The 24,998-nt window shown below is 34.9% G+C and overlaps 1 protein-coding gene across 2 annotated transcripts in view; it reads right to left on the reverse strand.

Annotated features, from left to right (window-relative positions):
* Positions 1-24,998, reverse strand: part of IMMP2L (inner mitochondrial membrane peptidase subunit 2) — a 453,181-nt gene that overhangs the window by 83,214 nt on the left and 344,969 nt on the right. For both annotated transcript variants that reach the window (XM_086472826.1, XM_086472820.1), the window contains one exon: positions 16,945-17,047. In XM_086472826.1, coding sequence (XP_086328952.1) covers positions 16,945-17,047 — 103 coding nt within the window. The remainder of the gene's footprint in view (positions 1-16,944; positions 17,048-24,998) is intronic.

Below are 24,998 nucleotides of genomic sequence, written 5' to 3' on the forward strand. Positions count from 1 at the left end.
AAGTTTTGTATGAACTAAGTTGAGAGAGCAGGGGTTATTTAAACAAGAATATATCTTCAGCATGAAATATCTTGCAATCGTATAATCTTTTACATCTTTTATACATGAAGACAATGTTTTAAAACATGCTATGCCTCTCACATAGTTTTTGATGGTTTTGTCTGTTTGCTTGTTTTCCCACAGTAAAATCCCTTGCACACATTTTCACAATCCTTTCAACATACCTTCTTATCGTTATACTAGCTGAAATGTCTGTCTTTGTGCTGATACTAAACATGCAGTCCTGAAGGGCTCCTGCAACTGCCTAGTCACACGCTGCAGTAGCATTGAACTCAGTCAGGATGTTTTTTCAAGTGCTTTGAAATACCTTGAAATAGAGAAAGTATTATAGAAAAGCAAACTCTTTTCTATTTCATCCATGTAAACAGAAATCTATAGTGTCTTCTGCTGTGAACTAACAAAGGCTGCTGGGTGTGACAGGTGAAATGCCTTTCAGGGGACCCACCATGAGAGTGAACCCTTTTAAATGTATCTAGGTTTGCTCAGATGCTCAGGAAAAAAGGGGGCCATGAGTATTCATATAGCTTATTTCAAAAAAAGAAAAAAGTTAGGATGAAGAGGACATCAAACATGGCCTGAGAGACACTTTTGCACTTAATATCAAACAATTCTGTAATCCTTACCTCAGTCTGAGATGAAGTATGAAAGAGTGTATACTGATAGGATTGAATTAGGAGTGAAAACATAACAAAAAGCCATAATCAAACTGCAAAGATTTACAATGGATTTGTATGATATCATGCAAAAGTATTTGCAATTTGCCAATTGTTTTCCTTTTTAGCTTGTGATGCACAGAGGCTGTGAATTATAATGAACAGTTCAGAAGCTACGAACATTTGTGACATACACAACTGAAAGGATGCTAGGGAACATATTCTACTTGTGGTATGTAATCCTCTTTCTTACTGTAAAAAATGTGCAATCAATTGAGTTTTAAAATTAGCCCTAAGTCCTGGGAGATGTTGCTCACTGGCAAAGTGCCACCTCCAACTATGGTAGTTGAAGGACAGCTTCTTACTACACAAACAGGAAGATTAGTTCTTCATCTATGTATTTAGCATTTATGTGCCACAAATCACATCAGAATAACAAAGGAAAACTTTAAATATCATGCAGAAACAAGATTCTTCTGGTGCATGACTGCGTGACAAAGATATGATCTCCTTCTCTGAAGACTCTGCCAGTCCTGGGCAGGTGGAGCACAGCAGGGGCTGGAGGAAGGCATGGCAGGGTGAGCTGCATGCCATCCTTTGCTGAGGAGTCTGCAGTGCTACAAGCATAGCGTCAGCAGGAAAAACCTGCTGGGGGATGAAGTCCCAACTTCACTGAACTCTGGCCAAACTACCAGCTAGTCCCACAGAGATAACACTTTTCCTGTTTTTATCACTTTAACATACTGTACAAGCCAGACACAAGATCAACCCATTCTAGCTTACAAATGGATTTTTTTTTTTCTTGACTTTGGTAATAAGGCTATTGTAAATGTCTCAGACCTCACTGGAGGTAACAGATCACTTTTAAAAGTGGCGTATACCTTTATATCTATATAGGATAGAAAAATATGTCATGAGTACACTGTCACTGAATGTCCACTTAATGCTGGAGCTTAATTTGCACTTCTACTGAAATTTCAAGATGATGAGAATACTGAGAAAAAGAGGTATATTTTGTCCAGTCCCAAATTTAATGGAAAACAAATTCTGAGTTTTCCCTTGGTTGCAGATAAGACATGAAATTAAAGGTACAAGTCATTAATGCCACGTAACACTTATTCTATGAACAGTTTAGTCTCCAGAAAGCTGGCATCATTCCATTTTAAAGACATAATGTAATTTTTTATTTCAAAACCTATAAGCAGCATGTCTGTATTCTTTTTTTTCATATGAAAGTTTGATAGTTTCAGTCCCTTATGAATCTCATTTTAAAATACATGCATTTAAATGCCAATTGAGACTTTCTCTAGAGAGCTAGGAAGAAAGGCTTTAAAGTGGAATTCTGACAGAAGAATAAACTTAATTTCTTTATTCCCAAGACAACTAAATCTTTTCCAGATTTCATGGGTATCTGCTACTGTCTGTACTGGTAGACAGAACTATTTCTCTCTAGATTATATAGTTTTCTTTTCAGAAAAAGCACCTTCTGAAGTCTCTGAAGAATAAGCAAAAGCCATTTTTATCAAATGTATCAATGCTTTGTTTCACCTAGAGGTGTTACACTACTGTTAGTTTTGTATCATTACTGTTTGTTTCTTCAGCAAGACACTATCAAAAGCACAAGATCATAATGATCAATAACAAAACCATCATGTGCTACAGAAGGTAGCATATTATTGTGTTGTTGAAAAAGGAATATCATTTGAATTACATACAGCTTTATGATGTTGATGTTTGGCAAGTGTATTTTACTTAGATATTTGTCATTGAGTTGGAAGAATTTGTTAACTTTTTTTTAGATGGTAAGTGTACTACTTCTTTAATTATGCATAATAAAATCAAGTCAGATTTTCATGAGATGAATCATCCCCTTTAAATCTTAGCTTCTGTTAAAATAACTTCTGCTCTGACCTCAATTTTGACAAGAAAGGCAAAAATTCAAATTTTCAAAACTAGAAGAGATTGCACTTCTTTCTTTCTGAGCTTATAAACAAGAGATACTTTATAATTGTACCTACCCATAGGGAACAGTACTCACAGAACATTTGCTATTTGTTTAACAATTACTTTATAACATATCATCTGCCTAGCCTATCGCAACTTTCCTATCTTTGTAGAATTTATCAGGAAAAGATTCAAAATTCCAATCATTTTCCAATTTTCTTTGTTTGTGATTTTTTTGTTCTCTTTTTTCAAAATCTTTCTGCAAAAACTCATTGAACAACGTAAGTGGATGTGCTTTTTTCCTGCGTAACCCTCGGAATATGTTAGATTTCTTCAGAGTACCAAAAAGATATCCTCTTAAGAAACACAGATTTATGCTAGTAGAATAAAAGCTTGCTGTAAAGGTTAAGTTGGCTTCACAGGATTTATCTCTCAGGTTATAATTTCAAAGTCCCAGTGTGCTGTTTGGGCCAGAGCTCTTTTTGATGGATAAAACCCTAATAACTTGAGACACGGAAACAAGGGTTAAGCTAAGGTTACTGTGCTGTTCTAGTTCAGGTAGTGTGAGATTCACTAAAAAATCTGCAAGTCAGGAAGAATGTGAAGGTTCAGCTGACAGTTGATTATTTTTTTTTTCTCTGTGAAATCCAGCTTTTTCTACATATAAGCAATCTATTGCAATGTGATGAAGAACTAAGATTTCACACACTTAAAGACAACAAGTGATAAATTGAAATGACATGGTTCTGCTGCTAGTTTACTGCTGAAGTAATCCAAATACCTTTTTAGTTTTTGTTACTGTCAAATCAATTTGTGTAAAATGTGCCAGGAGAGAACTCTGAAAGCAAACCAGGGAGGAGATGGATATCCTATTATATTTTTCTTTTTTTTTTTTTAGTGCATGACTTACTTCAGGCTGCTGCATTCTCTAAAACTTCAAACTAAAACTCCATACAACCCACACTGTATGTAAATGCAAATATAAATGATCAAGACAATATCTTTATTATTTTCTTCTTTAAAGATATAATTCAAACATGAGATGAATGCTGCAACAGAAATGCAAGGTTTGCTTCTGCTACTATGTGAATGGTATCTTATTCTACTTGATGAATTTATCTTACAAGTAATTTTTTATTTGGCATAAAGAAGAATGTTCTTGAAATTAGTGCCTAGGATTTTTAGCAACAGCAATCCTTTTGTATCAAGAAAAATCCAACTTTTCTTTGATACAACCAGGAAAGGAATTACAGTTGCTTCTGTATTTATGGGTGTATGAGAACTTCAGTTTATCAGTTCAGTATCATCCTGGGTGACTACTTTGTCCTAGATCAAACAGGAGAAAACAGAGAATGAAACTGACAAAGATAATGAGAATGATCCAGAAGAGTGAATATAACCTCAAATTCTTAGTAAAGATGTCTGGGATACCAACTTTTCCAGGTGCTAGTTTTCCACAAAAAATACAGCCTTACAGGTCATGAGGCCTGCACAGAGTTAAAGACACTCCCTAGAGAAGGATATCTAGAAATACCCTGATAGGCCATCGGCAGCAGCATCTCTGAAAGAGAAAGGTGGCCTAAAAGCATACTGATACAGCACAGTTTGCTTTGGCCTATGTGCAGTGGAAAGTAGACAAAGTTTGCTTTTGAACAAATGTTCAAGGGAACATTGAATATTAGATACGAAAAGAAACATAAGCTTTAAGGTACAAACTTCTCTGTCTGGTTCCTACAGAGCCACTGAATATTTGAATAATGCTTTGCTTTGAAGATGTTGTTTTTCAAACATGTGAATCATTCCATCCCTAAACTCCTATGACAGTTAGCCTGCTGGCTATCATACGATAAAAAGAATAACTGCAGTCCAGATATTCCATCCAATAGCTTTTAGATCACCAAGTTCTTGAAGGCTATATATGGATATATCAAGTCCTTCATGATTACCATAGAAGTGTAATGAAAGCATACTAATACTGAGAAATACATATATGCTCAACAGAATGATAAAGATGGAGCTTTACATAAATGCAGTAGGATAACATATTTTAGAAATCTAGCTGTAATATTAAGCAGATTATGAGGACATGAATCCTAGCTCTGAGAGCGAAGACTTCATACGTCATAGTTGTGAAGCTGCTAGGGCCCAGCCTGGGCAAGGGCTGAGTACCACTCCTCCTGAGACTAATAGCCTTGGACTATGCTCCACATGACAAGGAAGGTGACATTGAACTGGCAGACAAGATGTGCTTTACTTTAAGGTTAGGCTTGTTTCTGATTAGACAATTACAGAACTTTCTTTTTAACTTACATATTAAAACCCATTTCTTTGACAAGAACGTTCCATTGTACAAACACACCTGGTTTGCACTGGTTTGCATACAACTTAATGGGGTTAACTGTTGCTGACTTCAACAATATCAGTAATTCTGCGCAGTCAGCAGTATAAGGAAAGAATGAGCTATAGATTTTAAATAAAAACATTTACCACTGCTGCCACTTGAAATTGAGATACTGTGACATGAAATATTTACAGGAAAACTCTCTCTAAGAGTAGCTAACAGTAGATGGTATATAGCAAGATGCAAGACTGTCCTGAGTGGGATCCAAAAAACAGACATTTCTTCCTAACTTTCACCATTCAATGTAAGCATAAAGACTGCATTCTTCATTAGCTTTTTTTTTTGTCTTGATCAATCTAAATATTTGTCATTTAACAGTTATTTGTTTTGTAATACTACCAAACTCTTTACCTTAATTCAAAATACAATGGATACTTTGAAAATTGATGTGAACAAAAATTCGCTCTGATACAAGAAAGATTTTAATAGCTATAAATAACTAGGAAGAGTAGACTTACTCTATGTGAGAGTAAGTATAATCAGATCTTACGTTAATTAGGGAATGTTTTGAGTTGTGACCTTATGCCTTCTTGAAACACGAAAATTGTGAGTGCCTCCAAAATTAACTGACAATAAGTAACAACTAAAAATGTATAAGAGCTAACAGTGTATTTGAGTACAGAGCTCATGTATATGAAGCAGAGTCTCAAGTCCTTACCACAGAACTTCTCAGAAAACAATACATTTCCTAGTGACAACAATATATTAACTTGGCAAAGGGGAGCGTTTTATCTGTTTGCAGCTTGAGGATACAGAGAACACACTGGCTGCAGAAATATCAGGAACCTTTGGGGGAGTGTGTATACTTTCACTCCAAAGTGCATGTCCATTTTGGTACTATTCAGTCTGGAAGAGTAACGCAGACATTTCTGTTCTATCCTCTACATGGAAGCCTACGTTAGCAACATATTGAAGAACAGGTTTGACTTAGTGGCCCATGGTTGTGACACCATTATAAGAATCTTAAAAAAAAAAAAAAAACAACACCAAAAACCAAAACCAAAACCAAAAGGATTCTAGAATGCCTCTATCTAATCAATAAAATTGCAAAAAACATCCTTTGGTGTGTTCTTTCTTCCCGCCAAATTCTCTCAAATGTGGAAGTAGTTATTACAATAGGTGGGGTCATAATCTGCCAAGCAGCAGTCATGGAGAATTTTGTAGGCAGTTACTTCTTCCGATCCCTCTCCTTTTTCAGTGTATTACACGTTGTTTTGGTCATAGGCTTCCAATAACTTACATTAGATATAGTGTGTACATGGCCAAAATTCAATGTTGGATACCAGTTTCACATCTGTTACAGAGTACTCCAAGAGTCTGTTATTTTGGCATCTAAATTATACAAATCTTGGTTTTTAATATATTGCAAATTAAACCTGAATTCTAATTTGTATAATAGGAAAATATGTTAATATAATCAGGCATCATACAGAATTAAAAATACTAAACTGCATGCAAATTAGGATTTTTTTAGACTTTCTGTTATTGCTTTTGTGCATTTTCAGTGGGAGAAAGCTGAACTTTTGGCTTTAAAACTTCTGACTGGCTTAAACACAAAAAACCCTGAGTCCCACTAAGGTGATCCAAAAGTAAAATTGGGAAGGATTGTAGCTCTTCAGTTTCCTCTCTCGGCTGTGTACCAAATCAAAGCTATATTCTACAAACAATAACTCTGGCAACATTGACTAAAGGTTTTAATAAGTTCTAGCAATGTGCAATGTTGCATAAGTACCACTTAACATACATTAATCCAATGGCTGTAAAGCAGTGATTGCAAGGACCATTTACTATGCTCTTAAGAAACACAATGGAATGACTATTTAAGAAAAATACCTGATAACTCATTTTACCATCATAAAATACTGAAAGTTGGGGTGTTTTCATATTTCTTTGACTGATGCTGCACATATTTTCATTTCATTATTAAAATTGCATGACTTCCACCAGAACTGGAAGTGTTATTTTGTGGAACAGTAGAGTTTTCTTTCTTTCTTCCTCTTTCTTTCTGATTATTGATCCACTATTGATCCAAGATCCATGCTTTTAAAGAGCAAATTATTCATCATCTTCAGATTTCCAGCTTCGGTAGGAAACAAATATCAGACCTTACTATCACATCATATTAACTACCGCCTTGTTTCCCCCACCCTTATATCAGCAGCTAATATCTCACAAATATCAGGCTTACAAGTTAACATTTCCTAAAAGGTGCGATCTGGTCTCCCAGTTTCAAGAAGATATATTTCAAAAAAGAGACAGCATTGGTATAAGTTCTAGTACATACATATTTCAGAACAGTATTCATTAAAATCATGTTGGGATAGATGCACTAGGGGGAAAAAAAGCAATTTTTCAACTAGAAAATGTGATGTTGAGTTGCAGATCTTGCAGCATGCAAGCATTGTGATGTATCAGTGGCGTTCAAAGGTTTACACAGGACTTGTCCTCATAACCACAGAGCGCTGCTGGTTACCTAATGGGAGATTCCTGTTCTGCATCAAATGCAGTTAAACATATTATAGTTACATAATGGCACATAAGTAAAAGTGGAAGAGGAAGCAGTATACATTAACTAACCACACAGGAAGTACCATGGAGTTATTGCTATTTCATGCTTTTACTAATAGCAGTTTTTGTATTATATACAACCCTATCCTAAATCTCAAGGATTACAAAAGAAGAATTATAACAATTGTACTCATTCCTAGATCCGACACTGAGACACAGTAGCTCTTAATTGAAACTGAGATAAAATTTCAAACACTAATTAAATCAAATCTGCAGTGCCCAAATTCTCTGAGTAAGTAAATTAAAATAACCAAACCCAACTTTAATTAAGTGTCATTGTCTCAAATAACAATCAAGAGAAAAGGAAAATATTCTACTATTCATTGTAAACATATTTACTCTTCTGTTACTTGTCATTATTCCTCTCAGCAGATGTAAAAATCTGTGGGATTTACCTCTTAAGAACTATTTTCACTTGTGTCTGCTTCAGTGAAAGGGAGAACAAATAACTTTAAAATTCTGATATCAATCTGAAAGTACCTCTAGGCAACACCATTATGTTAATCAGAAAACTATTTCTATACTTTTATAATTTGATTTCTTAAAAAAAAAAAAATACAAACACATTAAAAAATATGTCCATTCTGTGCTATTTTTATAGGGAAACGTGCAGTGTGGAAAATGCTTTGATGGCTTTGACAACAATCAGGAATACAGTTACTGCCACAAAAAAGTTATGACTATTCAAAAATTTAAGATATTCCTGAAATAGCTGTCATACTAATGAACCACTTAAATCAGTAAAATGAATCAGTTCAAACTAGGGTGGTTTATTCATTAAGTCTTGCAAAATAAGAGAAAGAGAGTGAGAATAGAAACAAAGTAAACAAAAAGGAGCAATATGAATCATGCAGTCCCTCGACTTTAGTAAGAAGTACATGTAGACTTAAAACTATATATACACATTTGCAAGATCAAGATTCTAGTGATTTAGCTCTAATTAAATATTTCTATTTGTTCCATAACTCTAGAATTTGAAGTGCTGCTTCAAAAAAACCCAACTGTATGCTCTTAATATATTAATACAGTATTTGAGGAAAATCTTTCTTCTCTGCCCAGGATGAACTTTAAACATAGACAAGTTGTGAAGATTCATGCTACCTAGTATACTTTCCAAACTATTCCTTTTAGAACAGAAAGAATACAGATAAAGGCTGGCAAAAAACGCTTGCACAATCTGAAAAGTAGATGAATTTACCATTTTTTCCACTCTTAACAAATGTGGCTCCACCAGTGCTAACACATTGGACAGTAAACCGACAAAAGTTTGCTGTGCTATGTCCTGATTGGGACAGTTTACTGACAAAATAAAAATTGCTCTCATAGACACACAGAATTATATTAGGTAGGAAGGGACATCTGGAGGTCATCTAGTCTAATCTCCTACTCGGAGCAGGGCGAACCCAGGTTGCTCAGGGCCTTATCCAGTCAGATTTTTTTTCTATCTCCAAGAATGGAGATCTTACAAACTTTCCAGGTAATCAATGCATGACTTCCCCCATAATGAAAAAAATAATTAAAATTATCCGAATATCTATTCAGAACTTCCCATGTTGTGACCTGTGCCTATTATCTCCTGTTCTACTACTCTGCGTCTCTGAGAAGAGTCTGGCCCAGCCTTCCCTGTACACTGTACCATAGCTGAAGACAGCCGTGAGCTCTCCTCACAGCTTTCTCTGCTCAAGGTTGAACCAGTCCCATTCTTGAAGCTTCTCCTCTACATCACTTGCTACAGCTCCAACCCAGGGGCCTTTCATGGGTCTCATTTCCCTATGTCACTGCAACTCTTGTGCAGGGAAGCCCACAAGTGCAGTACTCCTGACCACACAGGCACCAAGTAGATGGAAAAAAAATCACTTCCCTCAAATAATTTATAGAAATATTGGTAGCTCTTTTAATATTACTTATTATATTTCAATAAAGTCTTTCTCCTAAAATAAATACATATGCATTGTAAACAAATAAATATGCACTGGTTTGTACATTCCTGCCATACATTTCTCACCTCCCAATATGATGTGGAATTGTGTAAACAAGGTGCTACAGTCAAATAGTCTTATTTTAGGATTGGGAGATTTAATGAGATGACTACTTATTACACCAAAGCAATTATCTTATCCAAAAATGCAAACAGGTAGATAATAATTTTCTATAATTCTGCAAACTAAAATTTAGAACTTTATTTTAGTAATCATTGACTGAGCTTTAACAATATTCCATGTCCAAGAAGATAAAAATAAAAAGAAACAAAAATATTCAATGGATTTTCAAACAACGTCCTGGCAAATCTTAATATGAATGCCAGCAGGAATCAAAATCCCTTATACAGCTAAGCCATAGAAAAGTCAGCAAAGATGCCTTTGTGCCTCATTTCCATTAAAACAAGTAATTTATGAGATCCTATATAGAGAATATAATGCTATAAATTCTGCAGAGTGGTTATCAAATATAAGGGTATTTCAAGCTGTAACTTGAGAGAAATAGAATTGTAAGGAAACTGATGAAGAGTTATACAGGGTTCAGCAAATGATTATATTTGAATGGAGAGCTGTTGAAATTAGTTAATTACAAATGATGGTATGAATCTGACAGCTCTCTGATCTCTTCTAATATTTCATTAAATCAATGTAAGATTGTTTCAACATTTTTTTCCTGGTTTATTTCAATGTAAGTGATGGCAAAAACAGGCTATTCGGCCTAACATTCTTTCCGATGTAGCTGGAAAATCCTTGAAAGGGACTTGCATTCAGAAATATTTACCAAATATTTGGATTAATAATTCATTGTGCATGGGGTTACTACGCAAATCTTGTTCCATAAGCAGGATGACTGAAGCTTTCTAAGTAGTACAATGCTAAATAACAGTAACACTTCCAAGTACATTAATAAAGAAAATTAGCTAAATGCATAAAACATTTAAGATTTGAAATTACTAAGACAAAAAAAAATCATTACTTTCTACTACTTTAAAAGTTCTCATGAAGATTCCATTCCTAAGAAATAGAGTAGACTTAATTGAGTGCTCCTAGTCACAAACATTCAAAAAACTTTCCATTCTGGATGTGCTTAGAGAATATATCATATTTAACACCCCCTTTACACTAACTGAATAACAAAAAAGAGAAGCTTTCCGATCATATTTTCAGGAATGTCAGGAAAGTCCTGTCTTGATAGCTGATAGCTGGACTGCTTGAAAGATTAATTTTTATGCATTGGTTTAGACTACAATCAGGCTAAATATTTCACTTTCCAAGAGAGTAAGAACAGCCATAGAGGACTTCTTTATTCCCTATACTGCAAATTTAGTTAGTCATGATAATTTAATGGACAGTGAGGCCACACAATCTTGTTATCAAGGCTCCCCTTCAGCAGCTCCTAGAGCGAGTCGTCATTCTCAATAGACAAGACACCATCCCAATTTGCATCTCACATATAATATTCTCTCAAAAGGGACAAGCATATTTACCCTTCGAGCTTTATTTATCATCAGTCATAACAGATAATGTCCTATCCATTTTATTCATCATAGACTTTTACAAGTTCAGGCTGTGCATGCATGCTATTTACTACTGGTAACTTCATGCTCCATATGCAAAGTGTTTTTTCTGATGGTAAACAGTTTTACCTATTTCATTTTTCCAGTGGCCAGGGATAAATAATATGGAATGTCATCAACTGCATACTTGCATTATGTATCCTGTTTAAACACAGCTTCATTTCTTCTTTGACACCCAAGTGAAAAAGCAGAAATGTCACTGATTCCATATGAGTCATGTTATTTTCCAAGGCTACACTTATACAGCGAAGTGAAGGTGCAAGTACTGGTCACAGTGGCAGCAAAAAGAAAGCAGAAGAAGCTGCAACATCTGCTGGTAAAATGATGCAGAGAAGTCCCTGGTAGGTCATTCCCAGCCTTCACTGACTACTTTGCTGTCACTGTTATCCCCACCTACATTAACTTTATGAGCATAAGCACAGATAGGTGTTTTCACACTTTTGTTTCACAATCTTTGATTAGTTTCACAGTGTTTGCCTATCTCCTCTTGACTGTGGTCTAAACTAAGAAAAATAGGGTTTTGGACACTGCTATTGAAACTATTTGTCTTAAGCCTCTCTGAATGGCTGGTTGGAATACGGGGACACAAATGGGGTCACTGGGTATTTTGAGACCTGGTAGAATTTGCTGTGGGAAGAGTGTGCCCTGCCTACATACCTTACTGTGCAATTTTAACACGGTGCTGTTCAGCGCACTGTTGTGAGCTGCTAAACTCTTCCCACCTTTTGCCTTAGAGGCTGCTCCATTTCAGGGGGATAAATGATTCTCGCAGTAGTTTATAGCTCACAAATGAAAGCTTCAGCAGATGGCAAGATCATCACCAAGATGACATGCACTTTTAGGACATGTGGCATTCTTTGTTTGCTATTACGTAAGTAATCAAAAACTGCGGAAACATGTATCCCCTTCTTCCTTCAACTGTCCTCTGAACCTCTCTTAGAAGAAGACAGAACATATGCAGGGCTCTTCGCACAGGCTGCAGACCTCTTTGTTCAAATACTTCCTTTACCAGCAGTCATGCACTGCACTTCACTAAAAGACTCTTATTTCAGTTCACCTTATCATCTAATGAACTTTTCATATTTTCTGTTTTTTTGTATTCACAAACAGTAGTTACAGAGAGAAATACTGCATCAGTTTAAGAAAATAATTATAATAGGCCACACTCCATTACTGTTATTAATTGAATTTGCTCATTGAGGGTTGACAGTTAAACCATTTCTATCTTATAACTGAAAGAGATAGCCTTTGAAAAGCAAATTACAATAACTAACAAACTCAGCATATTCACTTATTTTGAATGTCATTCTAGTCAATAGAGTTTTCTAGTCACACTCCACAGGTTTGTGCTACTGAAAGAAAAAATAGTGAAACAGACAGTAAGGTTTTTCAGATAGTTTATTGCATGAACGTACAGTATAAATTTGCTTATATGGACAATCATAAAAACAGCCTCTACAGTAATGCTGACTAAAAGCAATTTACTCATTTGAAACTTATGAATGCAAAACTTTGTTAAAAAGCCAGGCTCAGGTTCAACAGGACTCAGTTTTGAGAGAAAACGCATTAAAAGGTAGATGTATCTCTAGTAAAAGGACTAGGATAGGGACTTTGTTGAGCTAAAAAGATGTTTTATGACAAGGTACTCCAGCTACCTGTGTTTCAGGTTCCCCAGGAAGATAAGGAGGATAATAGCCTTTTTGCCCTTACACTGGATTGTGAAGCTTGACTCATAAAGAGCCTTATCCAAAGCCATTAAAGCCAATAGAAATCTCTCATTGACTTTAATGAGCTTTTGTTCAGGTCCTTTACAAGACAACTGAAAGACTGCCATTGACTTCAAGCTGTAATTGTATAAAGCTCTTTCATATCCTCAGCTTGGAGACATTTGGAAACATAGAAATGTAGTAATAAGAGTATTATATTTACCAAAGAAATCCCCATAAGATAAAATTGAACCTTTTTTTTAAAAAAAAAAAAAAAAAATTCTGGGAGTGCTATTCACTGCATATGTGTACATCCAGGAATATACATATAAAAAAAAATTATTGTATGCCCTTCTTAACAACTATTTCTCAGACACCCTTCTATGTTGGTTGCATAACCATCTCTGCACTGCTGGATGTCAACTCTACATATTTAATCCAGACAAAGTACAGCTTATATTGACTTTTCCCTTGATATAGCAAGAGTATCAGAACCAGAATATAAATTGACACTTTGTTTTTATGCTGGTATTATCCTGGCTGTGCAGGCAACGACAATAACTGATCTGGCATAAAGTTAAACCTTTAAAATCTTTAAGAAATTTGAAGCAGCAGAGGAGTTTAATACTTGATCAATTCTTTATAATGTGTCTCCTGCGTTTCTGACCTAAGAAAGCAGAAGCATTGTTAGGAACAGTAATGTTATATTTCCTACATTGTCAAAGTACAACCTCACAGTAAAAATGTCCTACAAAACAGGAAAATTACCAGAACTGAAAACCAAAAGGAGAAACTTTAAAAAGTGGTATCATAAGTATATAAGCTGTTCATTATTACATTCCCACAGTATGCCAATTAAGGAATGCTAAACTAATATCATAAAAGCTTGGCTTCATTCTATAAGAATTTGAAAACAGTAACAGCCAATTGAGTAGAAATCTCTATTCTAGTCTTGGTAATTGAAATAAATTTCCAGCTACATGAATTTTTTTATCCCTTTAAATAATAGTAACAAGATGTAAGTTCTCTGAGTATTTATTGGCTTCTATTCAAATCAGCTATTTTGAGCATTATGAATGGCTGACCTGACATTTCCGAACCTGAAACACAGCAGTATCAAAGCAATAGTATTATATAACACCTGGCATTCTGTATTACACAAAGCATTTTTTTTTTAAGACAATGTACAATAACCATGCACTACTTAATTTAGCCCAATATTCTGGAAAGGTAATTAATATTTAAGTTTTGATCATGTAGAGAGTTAACAGCATTTCTAATTCAGCACTACCCATAGATATCCTGTTATTTTTGTAATATCAGTTAAGGTATTAATTTTATTCAAAGGCACAACTAAGCAGAAAGGAAATATTAAACCTTTACAAATCTTAGTTAAAAAATTTTCATTTTATTTACACACTCCAGGAAAATGTCTCTCTATGCCTGAACATTCCAACTGTAGTCCTATAAAAACCATGCAATAACAAGAGATAATATAATTTATTTTATAATATTTTTATAAACCGAGTAAAGATAATTTAACCTGCTAGGGTTTTACATTTCAGAAATTCATATCACTCCAAAGGTGCATCTAATTTAGAACTTGATTGGTATCAGGTTTTTTGCTTTATCAACCTAACCCATTAGGCCATTACACATAGTGTTATTCTCCAAGAGAAAAAATGACTCTAACATCTGTTCTCAATCTGTTTTTCCATAATTTCCTTTTATGCCCCATGTAACTCATTAAGCCCATCTACGAAACATTACTGTGTCTGACTGTCTACACTAAATATGCATTTCTACTATAACATTGCATGAAAACTGAAAAAATTGTAGACTACAATATAATCCACTTTAAAAATACAGTATTTTTACTGAATCTTTTGATCCAAGAAAATGTATCTGGGTTTGCAAGTTAGAATTGTGACACACATAACACATAACCTAATCTCTTAAGTGACCTATATTCTAACAAACTGAGAAAAATGGGTTCATGTCTTACCATTGTGCAGTCTGTTCCTTATGACTGCTGCAGTCTTATGAGAGAAAAAGTATTTAAGAAGAGCATACTTTCTGAATGGCTTGAAGCGAGTGATTTTAATACTTTAATACACTTGTGCAAGTGATCTCCAGCGTACAGCAGACAGAGGGGTGGAAAATGTCCCAATAACCTAAAATCTAACACATGTGTAGAACACAAAAGAGCCTGGAGTCCAGTATGTCCTTTTAAATACACTTACATTTTCTTCTACAGATGAACATTTTCTGCATTTTATCATTCTCAAACTAGGTTCCAGCCCTGTGATCTCTTCTGCCCCCTTTTGCCTGTATTCAACAATTACTGCTCTAATTTCAGAAGAAAACACCTATTTCAGCTGACTTGCCCATAATGTATTCATCAACACAATACAAAGGTCATTCTTCCTGCAGAAAGCTAAAGAATTCACTGTCAAAACCTGTTGTACTAGCTCTCAAAAGGTGTCACTGCTGTAAGAAAAGTGACATACGCCCTGATATTAGCTAGCAGCTGATGACTAATGTGAGGTCAAAGCCTAGTGAAGGCGATTTTCTAATATTTATAAACATCAGTGAATTAAATAAAAATCTGAGGTTATTTAGATTTAGCCCAACATGCTATCCTGCATGAAAGCTTCATGATGCTTACCTTGAGGATATTACCTTGTACTAATTTCTGTGTGAGCTGCTGTATATCTGAAACCAATGCCTAACTGCTGAAGTTTTCTTGTGCTTTGAGTGTACGCTGGCAATATATTTGTAAGTGAAAAGATTAGTGGCTTTATGACTAAGATTTATCTTGGGAACAGAGAGTGAGATAGAAAAGGAAAAGCCTACTAAGGGAGGAAAGAGATACGTGCACGGGATCGACTGAATTAAATCCTGCAGGAGAGAACCTCTAAAACTAGACATTAGACATCTTAGAAGATAGTAGCAGGAAAATAATAATGAAAAATAGCAAGAAATACAAGCACAAAAAAAGGGAGACAAACTAAATGGGAAGCAACGGCATCACATACTCCAAATCAGACAGTAGGACTCTTGCATTTTTTCTTGAGAACAGATTATTTCAAATTAATAGCTGGGCTAAACTTCCAGAAGCCAGACAAACTCCTGACATCCTTGCTGTCATTAATTCAGTTACAGTCAGTGGGGTGACTTCGGTATGAAATAGGTATGAAATGCATAAGCGTGGAAAAATCCAGCCTTGACAACTTCCCTGTGACAACCAGTGTTTTTTTAATAATATTAGAGGAGTATTTTCTCTTAGAGACACATGTCAAAAACCTGCATATGGAATAGGGCAAAAAGGATTTGTATTTCCACAGTAGGATGCACAGCTTATGCAATTATTGCCTGCATGCTAGATTAAGTTAAAACAAGAAGAGGAATTTACACAAAGTGTAACAAAACCAAAATCAAACCAAAACTGGAGTGCAGAGAAAGCATTTACTGTCTTCCTGATAAACAGAGGCACACTTTTACCAGTCAAGAAACAGATTTTCCAGGTTACATTTTGTCCCTATATAAAGAGAATATAAATATTTATCTTGGCGAAAGTTTTGAAATATCTCCACCGTTGTCCACAGACCAATTTAACAGTTAACACTTACTAAGCACACTTACAGCTTCCTAATTCTTTATCCCAGCACTGGTGCTAAAGCAAGACTGAGCTCCCGGGAGGGAACCATTCCAAATTACATCAGCTGGCAACATGTCCTCAGGGAGCATCTGTCAGCTACAGGGAGCTGGCTCGCCCTCTCACTACTCCTCCAGTACATCCCTCCAAATTTAAAATCTCTACCAGTTCTCCTTTCATGTGGGTGAATTAAAAGGAGTCTTTTATCTTGTTATAATAGTTAAGAGCAAACTCAGTCTCTGTTGACACAGATATTTTATAAAGTCTCATCATTCTCACAAAAATAATATAAACACAATCACAACCAATTCATACTTGCTGTGTTGAACAAATGATCCAGGAGACATGCAATGCCTTTCAGTTGCAAAGTGTAAATGACATACAGAGAATTGACTTACCGGGCCAAAAGCATTGCTGTCAAAACTGTGTCCATGGTGATCACCTTCAACCCAAATATGCCCATGTGGAACTTTCACATACTTCTTTTTGTATCCAATAGTTCTAAAAAGAATTGAAAAAATGACTAATCAGTTAAAAAGTAAAATTTACAATGTTTTGTCAGGAAAATTCACATATCTATAATTTTGGAATTTGACCTTGCATACTATCCAACACTTGCTTGAAAAAACCTGTGCTGAAGCCCTTTAGACTTCAACAGTGCTACGCTACTCAAAATACATAACAATTTTGTATGAGCTAGTTGCACTATCAGGGCCTGTTTACTACATTGTTTTGGCAGAAATCACATCACAACAGGGCACAAGAGACTTTTCAGTTAAATATAATTAAGGGATTCTTATTTCCATCTCTGTATAACAGCTCTTTGAACCATCTGATTTTATCGCAGGCAAATCGCAGTGGACACATGTTGCAGTCACATAAAGGTATTGCATTAGGAATGTTTTTCTTCTGGGGTAGTGTTACGTACTCATGAAAAATAGTCTGACATATCTGAACCGGCCTCGATTCAGAGCTTGGTTTCCTCTGATGCTTATGTCCTGGGGATAGGATTTCTTCAGCTGTAACCAGCTAAACAGGATAAACTTAAAGGAAACCTCTAAGAGAAGGCCAAGTGCTACAAAAAATTGACATTGATGATTCAAACCATTCTTCACAGAAATTCATACAGAAGCAGTGCCTCAGCATGTCCTGATATTACAAAAATGACAAACTACAGTTGAGTCCTAAAGCTGAGGTGCAGAGTACACGAAATTCCTGTATTTACTTCCCAAGTAGCTGTCATTTTCAGAATGCCAGTTTGCTTTCTACCATACACTTTTGCTTTCTTTCAGATGGGAACTGCTATTCTGCAATCATTCATGCAAAGAAGTGATTTTATCATGCACACTAAATTATTACCATGATGAAGCACTTACAGATGGGACTACAGATAGTGATACCTCTTACTTTGTTTGGGATAACCAAGTCTGCCTATAGACAGAAACAGACTTTTGATCTAGCTTGTTGCCTGTGGCCATTCATCACTTTTCACTCTCTGGAAGATACGTCCCCAAAGAAGAAGGCCGAAGGAGCACACTCTAAAACTAAAGAAAATCAACTGAAGAGATAAAATCACCCTCACCAGGAAATTCAGCTGAAGTGTGCAACAGCACAGATCAGGAAAGTTTACAAGTCAGAATAGGAAAACCATTTTTGATGAGGTTTGTTTGGCTTGGAGAGTGGGGAGGAGGATATTATAAGGACAAAAACTAATAACCTGGAGACCATGAAATATCAGATGGAGAAGGAATCCTCAAAATTGCATTTTATTAACTTTATTTGACTTTATTGGTCAAATAAAAATAATAATTATTTACTTTGCAAGTCACCAAATCTGACCAGTGCTTTTTGAAACAGATTTTTGTGGCAGCTGAAAGGATGAGCATGCCAGAACTATATTCTAATGGAAGTTCTACCTGTACTTCATTGAAAGCTGAAAAAATAATAGCCTATATGTGGAAAAAAAGACTCTGATTTTCATCTTTCTTCAGAACAGTTTCATGTTACACAGTATTCAAGACTGAGTTCCCAAACCATTCAAACCAAAAATATAAAAATGTCCTGAGTTGGTAAATATATGATTTCTTAAACACAAAGAGTAGTTCTGTAATAATCTAATTATGCTAAAAGATCAATTTATTACTACACAATTCCTGCCTCCCTTTTTTTTTTTTTTTTAAAGAAATACGGCATACAGTCTAGACAATAAAATAATTTGTTTTGAGATTCCATAAGGCTTTGTCTCACTGAAAATTTCTTTTATAAAGGACCATATGAGACTGTTTCTAGGAAAACATGTTTTAAGATATAGGTTGAGAGAAGGTGGCCATTAATTCTGTTCTGTCTGATTAGACGCTAAAAATTATTAAACTAATATCTTCCATCAGTGATAAAGGCAAACAATAGCTAAAAAAAAATTTAATTTTCTCTTCCATTCATCTTCCTGAATATAGAAGAGTAGATTGTGATAAAGTTTTGTACCTTTACAGACTTCAAGCACAAGACTGATTTTCACCCAGAAGGGTGAAAGGATTTGAAAGTTAATTCTGCTGAAATGTTTACCTCATAAATGTCAGGAAAATAATATGGCAAATGCCAGTCAGTGAGTCCATCTGAGACTGCACATAATCTCCTACTCCCAAATAATCTCCTCCTTTATTATGATTAAGCAATCACTAACAGGAAAGGAAAAGAAAAAAAAAAAAAAAGAAAAAGGAAAGCTTTTGGAATAAGTACTTGGAAACAAAAATTAAAATAATTTAGTCTGCATGGATAGGTCGTGCAGACATTCGCAGAGACCCTGTGAAAACAGAAAGCCTTAACACAGATGTATAGTGTGTTTGTTAAGGCCTAAGGCAAAAAGATTACAGAGCGCAGTAAGTATTGTTGGTTCTTTTTGTTATTTCTACAAATAAGAAAATACGTATTTATTTTCTACTCTTGAAATAACAATCATAAATCTGCAAAAATTTTCTGCAATTATGCAAAAATAAGGCTTTTACAGTGATTAAAGTGGAATCATGTACAAATTCTCATACTGGAAAAAGCAGATGATTGTACACAAGAAGTTTTGACTTAGACTGATTATGTTATTAAATGTATTAAGGGAATACGGGGGAAAAAAGAAATGGAAAAGAAAAAGAAGCAGCAGTTCTAATTATCTACTTTCTTAAGTAGGACTGATACTGCATGGATAAATCCCTCTATAAACTTGCATGGAAAAATCCCTCTATAAACTCAGCAGATAAATGTAAAACCTTCTGCCATTTCACGTATGGGGTATAGAAAACATCAGATTTTTCCCACATGTAGGTCCATCAGAAAAAAAAATCAAGATATATTGTAAACAATAAGTACCTGTATACCTGTGAACAAAATAAAGGCAAGAAAATCTATTTTCCTAACACAATTCCTCCACAATGTTAGTGTAGTATTTGCATAGGGCAGTCACCTAGGGACTTTGCATCCACTTTAGCAATCCTCCTGCAAAAACTGTCCTGTGCAACGCAGGTAAAATTTGAAAACAAAGTTTTAATTGAAGTTTTCACTACATGAATTAGAAACAAACTGCAGGAATAAACTCATGTTACAGTAAACTGGATCATCCATTACTTAATATTGTTTTTAATTTTCAAGATAATTTCACTGTTGAATTACTCCACATCAGATCAATAAACCATTCACGCAAACAAACCAGGCTACAGGCTTCAGAAAACCATATTCAGTTAATGACAGTAGGTTATTTTTAGTTACTGTGGCAAAGACTGTTGACCGTTTTTAAGAACAAAAACCCCCAAACTTGTAGTTTCCTCTCTTATGAAGAGAGCACTGTTTCATTATCAAAATTAGTCAGTTAGTAACACTACCCCTCTCTCACATGGATGTTGCATAAATTAGACATCTTAATCTCTGGCCTAAATTGCAAGGAGCAGACTACGTGTGTGGGCTACATTGCCAATATGTCTCTTGCTCTAAATGCACAAACTACCATTCATTGATTTCACTAGCTAACTATTTTAGTGAGACATGCTGAAAGAAAACTATTACCCATCTTTTTGTGCAATCCTACAAGGCCAAATTACTAACACAAATTGTACAACATCATTTTCGAGAAGAAGGAGAAGATTTGACTCAACGCTTTTTCTTAAGGGTAGCTTTGCAGGCAACTGCCATTCACTTTTTAGGTTTAGGACCATGTAAATAAATAACAGTTGTAAGTATAGTGTTGAATACTTCTGTGAAAAATTAATACAATATAAAGCAAACAATGACTTTGGAATGCTTCTAGCACTCTTCAACAATGATAACAGCAAAACCTAAAACCCTTAAGCTAAATATCAATTAAAAGCACAGTTAACTCATCAGGAATTTTACATCAACTCCTTCTTAGAGGTCTTTGCTACGAAAGAAATGCAGTCAATAACGTACTGTATATTTTGAAAGTAATGTAAAAACATATTTTTCTTTCTTAGCTGAGTATTCTTAGTCTCATTTCTCTGACTTTGCCTGTAATCTTGACCTCTTTGTTAGCTCTCACACATGAAGTATTTAATTAAATTTAGAAGACGACTGAATGAATTCTTAGGAGAACAATTGGTGTAAGTAATAATTAACTTAGTATTTGTTAATTTAATATCCAGTTCATTAGCATGAGTTATAATTACTGAACAATCTTTTAAAGAAAGCCTCTACTAATACAGAGTAGTCTTTCACTTCCTGAAACCTACTATCTTTGAAGTAAAAATAAATAAAGACTGTTTAACATCTCATACCCTTCCCATTTTAAAGGTTCACTTTAGGAATAGCACAGGCAAAGACATTAAAATACCCGGGTTTTGATAGATAGTATTCAAGCATCTGTTAAAAAACATACTGGTGTGTGAAAAAAAAAAATCAGTTTTTATTGAAGTCTTTGACAGGTTATTAATAACTACCTATGGTACTGTTGCTCAAACTGTAGTTAAACTCTCACTGGCTTACAAAAAGAGTCTATGAGAGCTGCAATAATTTTCTTGATCAAAATGTAATGGTATCTTTTCAGTAATTTTTACAGAAATTGGTCTGAAATTCTGATCATTTTCTTCTTACATCTGAGGTACATTTTGAACCTTTGCAAAGGTTTTTTCCCCATGATTTAATAGTTAACAGATGTACTTATATCTATCCTTGGCTGACAAATAATTTCAATATCTTGACAGTCAAAAATGAGCTCTATATGCTATTCTAACCACCTGCCCACAAGCAAGAAAAATCTGCTTTTTTAGGATGTAGTACCAGTGCCAAAGCAAGCAACTTGGCTCAGCTAAGCTGGATGAGGAATGATTGCCCTCAATCTGATTTGACCTTGAGAAATCAGGTCATCTCAGCAATGTATATACCTTTGGGTGTCATCAGGGAACAGACACTATAGACAATTTCCTCTGTTTGCACAGGAGATAATAAAAAAATACAACCTTTTTTGTAAAATAGGTAGTCTCTATCATACTTAAGAGCAACTGTTTCCAAACAACATAAATTGCTGTACATGGAAGTTTTCCACATACATCCATCTCCATCAAATTCACAGAATGAAAAAATAGTAAGATACTCAATTTCAGGTGACACCCAGATCCCAAGACATGAACCTTATTGTAATATATCATGTAAATTTTATTAGTATCACCACAGGGCATCTTCCACATGACACTAAACACCTTCCAGCCCTGAAGAAATCTCCTTTTCCTCTTCCAACACACGCATACAGCCATCTGTGTCTTTTTACTTTAACCCTTCTTTTACATATACTATATTCCTTTGACCACAAACTGTTACTTAAATCAGCTCCTTTTAGATGATGGGGTTATGTATGTGAAGCAACTAAATATATTTTTCTGGTGGCCAGGTTAAGCAACTATGCATGAGAGTATGTCAACTGGCTAGGGAATATTCTCCAGTTGTATGCAGCTATTAACTTTTGCCTCAGAGCCGAAATGTGTTTTCCTTAAAAGCTGGAGATCAGTCAATTATTGAGAGGCCTGACTTTAAAACCTGCATCCAAGCTGAGAACTGGGAAAGTGCTAGAGGAGACCTTGTGCTTGGGACACTGCTTCTGCAGCACAGCCAGATCTGATACATTGAGGAGAACACCCAAAAGGAGACACATCAGAATGACAGAAATGACAGAATATGAAACAAGAGACTCCAATTCAGTGAAATTAGGAGCAGTCATTAAGGAGGCAGAGATTTCCTTTGCCTATACTTGGGCAAAGGAAACCTTGTAGGTTTCACCTTTTACAATGAAAGATTCTGAAATTTCTGGAAAAATGAAGACTAATTTACTGGTTTACTCATTCAGAATAGAAATATGATAAAACCACAACCTTCTGTAATAAATAAGCTAAGCAGTTAAAGAAAGCAAGGTGCCGAACTGCAAATGGGATGTCTTCTTTCCCAGCGAAAGCATTCCTATCAAAGCACCAATAAAGTTTCCTATGACTCAGCGGTGCTAAGAATAAGTAGAAAACTGATATGGAAAGTGCAGGAGATGTTTGTAGCTCTGTTTTATTAATTAGATAATTTCTCATAAAGCATGTCATTCTAAACAAAATAATTATTTAGCCATTACTCGCTTCACCAGCTTCTTCAAAATAGCAGTTAATTACCTTCAAAACATACAGTATTCAGGAAAGTTACTGGATTTCAACTTAAATTAAAAAGCAGTCTAATCAGATACTGATATTTAGGCTTTTTTTGCCAATTACCTCCTTTGTGAAAGTTAGTTACATTTTCAAAAGCATGCATCATGTATTCTGTCACATAGCTTTTAAACTCTACCAGATGGCTATGCCACACTGAGTGAGGTATACAAACACGATTATATCAGTATTTTGCAGGACACCGCAATGCAGGCAATTACATTTTGAAACCAGAAGACATGTCGTCATGCAAAATTTTGTTGTATTACTAATGCACCTGTCCTTTACATGGGTTAATAGAACCTAGATCTCATCTTCCCTAGGGCTGTCTTTATACTACCTTGGCAGAGCAATAGGAACTGGGAATATTAATTCTAAGGCCAGAAAGATACCAATGTGATGGCCCAGTATGAAATATGGACAAGCACAAGACTCAGACTTTCAGGCAGTAATTTATGCAGTGACTATTGAATAATTCACTATTAATTGATATCTTAAGCATGCACTATTAAGCAAATTTAAAATTTCCATTATTTTATGTCAAGATGTGCTTTTATAAATGACACCTGGATTACAAAACACTCTATATTTTTATTATTTATTATAATTAGTACATATTGCTAGTTTCACACACGTATGACTAGACGAAAAGGACTTCATGGGAGTAAATATATAAGCCTACATTAAGTGTTCTAAAATGCTGCCATTCAAAAACTACTCTGCTTTTATAAAAATGGGAATGAAGATACCTTTGATGCACACATGTCAGCGATGGGGAGAAATTATTTTTAGTGCCACATTACAAAGTGGTACAGGAGCTACTCTTCCAAGTTCAGCTTAATAAAATTATCTCGGCAAAGAGATAAATCACCCCTACCTTATCTCCCCCTACCAAAAGGGAAAGTTAAGAAAATATGCAAATATATTCTGTACATCCACTTGTGTATTAGTAACTTTTTTGTTTTACATATGACCTGATGAACCACTTATTCTCCGCAAGCTTTATTCTGATGTATCTATTTTTTTACCTAGCTATTTCATACATACAGTTAAATAGATATATGAAAATACACATGACCCACAGCATATATACAGCAAAGTAAAATCAGGTTTCTTAAGTCATATCACTTTCAGTTCTGACCCCTGACGCCATATATTCTTCCTCAACGCACTCCTCTGCTACCTTTAAAACCTATCTGATTATTATGGTTTGGTGACCTCACTTTTTCTTAAGGCACACAAAACTACCACCCAATTAAACTACAACAAACAGACCAAACATGTTTGTCTGAATACCAACTAGCTATAGAAACAAAAATTGAATTAGACAAAACTTTAAATGCTTTATACAATATAGTTGATAGTTTGTATAACAATGTTTATTTTTGTCAACACTTTTTACAGTTATAGTGCAGACAACATCATATTATTTATTCTTGTTTCATTTCTTAGTATATGGCAGCATTGTTAACATATTTGAATGAAATTACTGCAAATACTACAGATTAATACACGAGATTGCCTACCAAGCCTTCCATTTTATTACAAAGATTTGTCAGACTTTGCCTTCAAGTCTTTCTGTAACTGAGGTATTGTCTTTTATAAAATAAGTGGTCTTTTGTTATTCCTATATATGTAAATGGAAATAGGCCAACAATGTTAAAGGCCCTTCTACAAAATTTCTTCCACTTATTCTAGCAGCCTAATGAAATGAATGTACGTGACAGTATTGTGCATATTTATCTAAACTGATAAAATAATTGAAAGGACAAAGAACA

This window comes from Leptosomus discolor, chromosome 1, assembly GCF_034619465.1.
Source record: "Leptosomus discolor isolate bLepDis1 chromosome 1, bLepDis1.hap2, whole genome shotgun sequence".
NCBI classification, from domain to species: domain Eukaryota; kingdom Metazoa; phylum Chordata; class Aves; order Leptosomiformes; family Leptosomidae; genus Leptosomus; species Leptosomus discolor.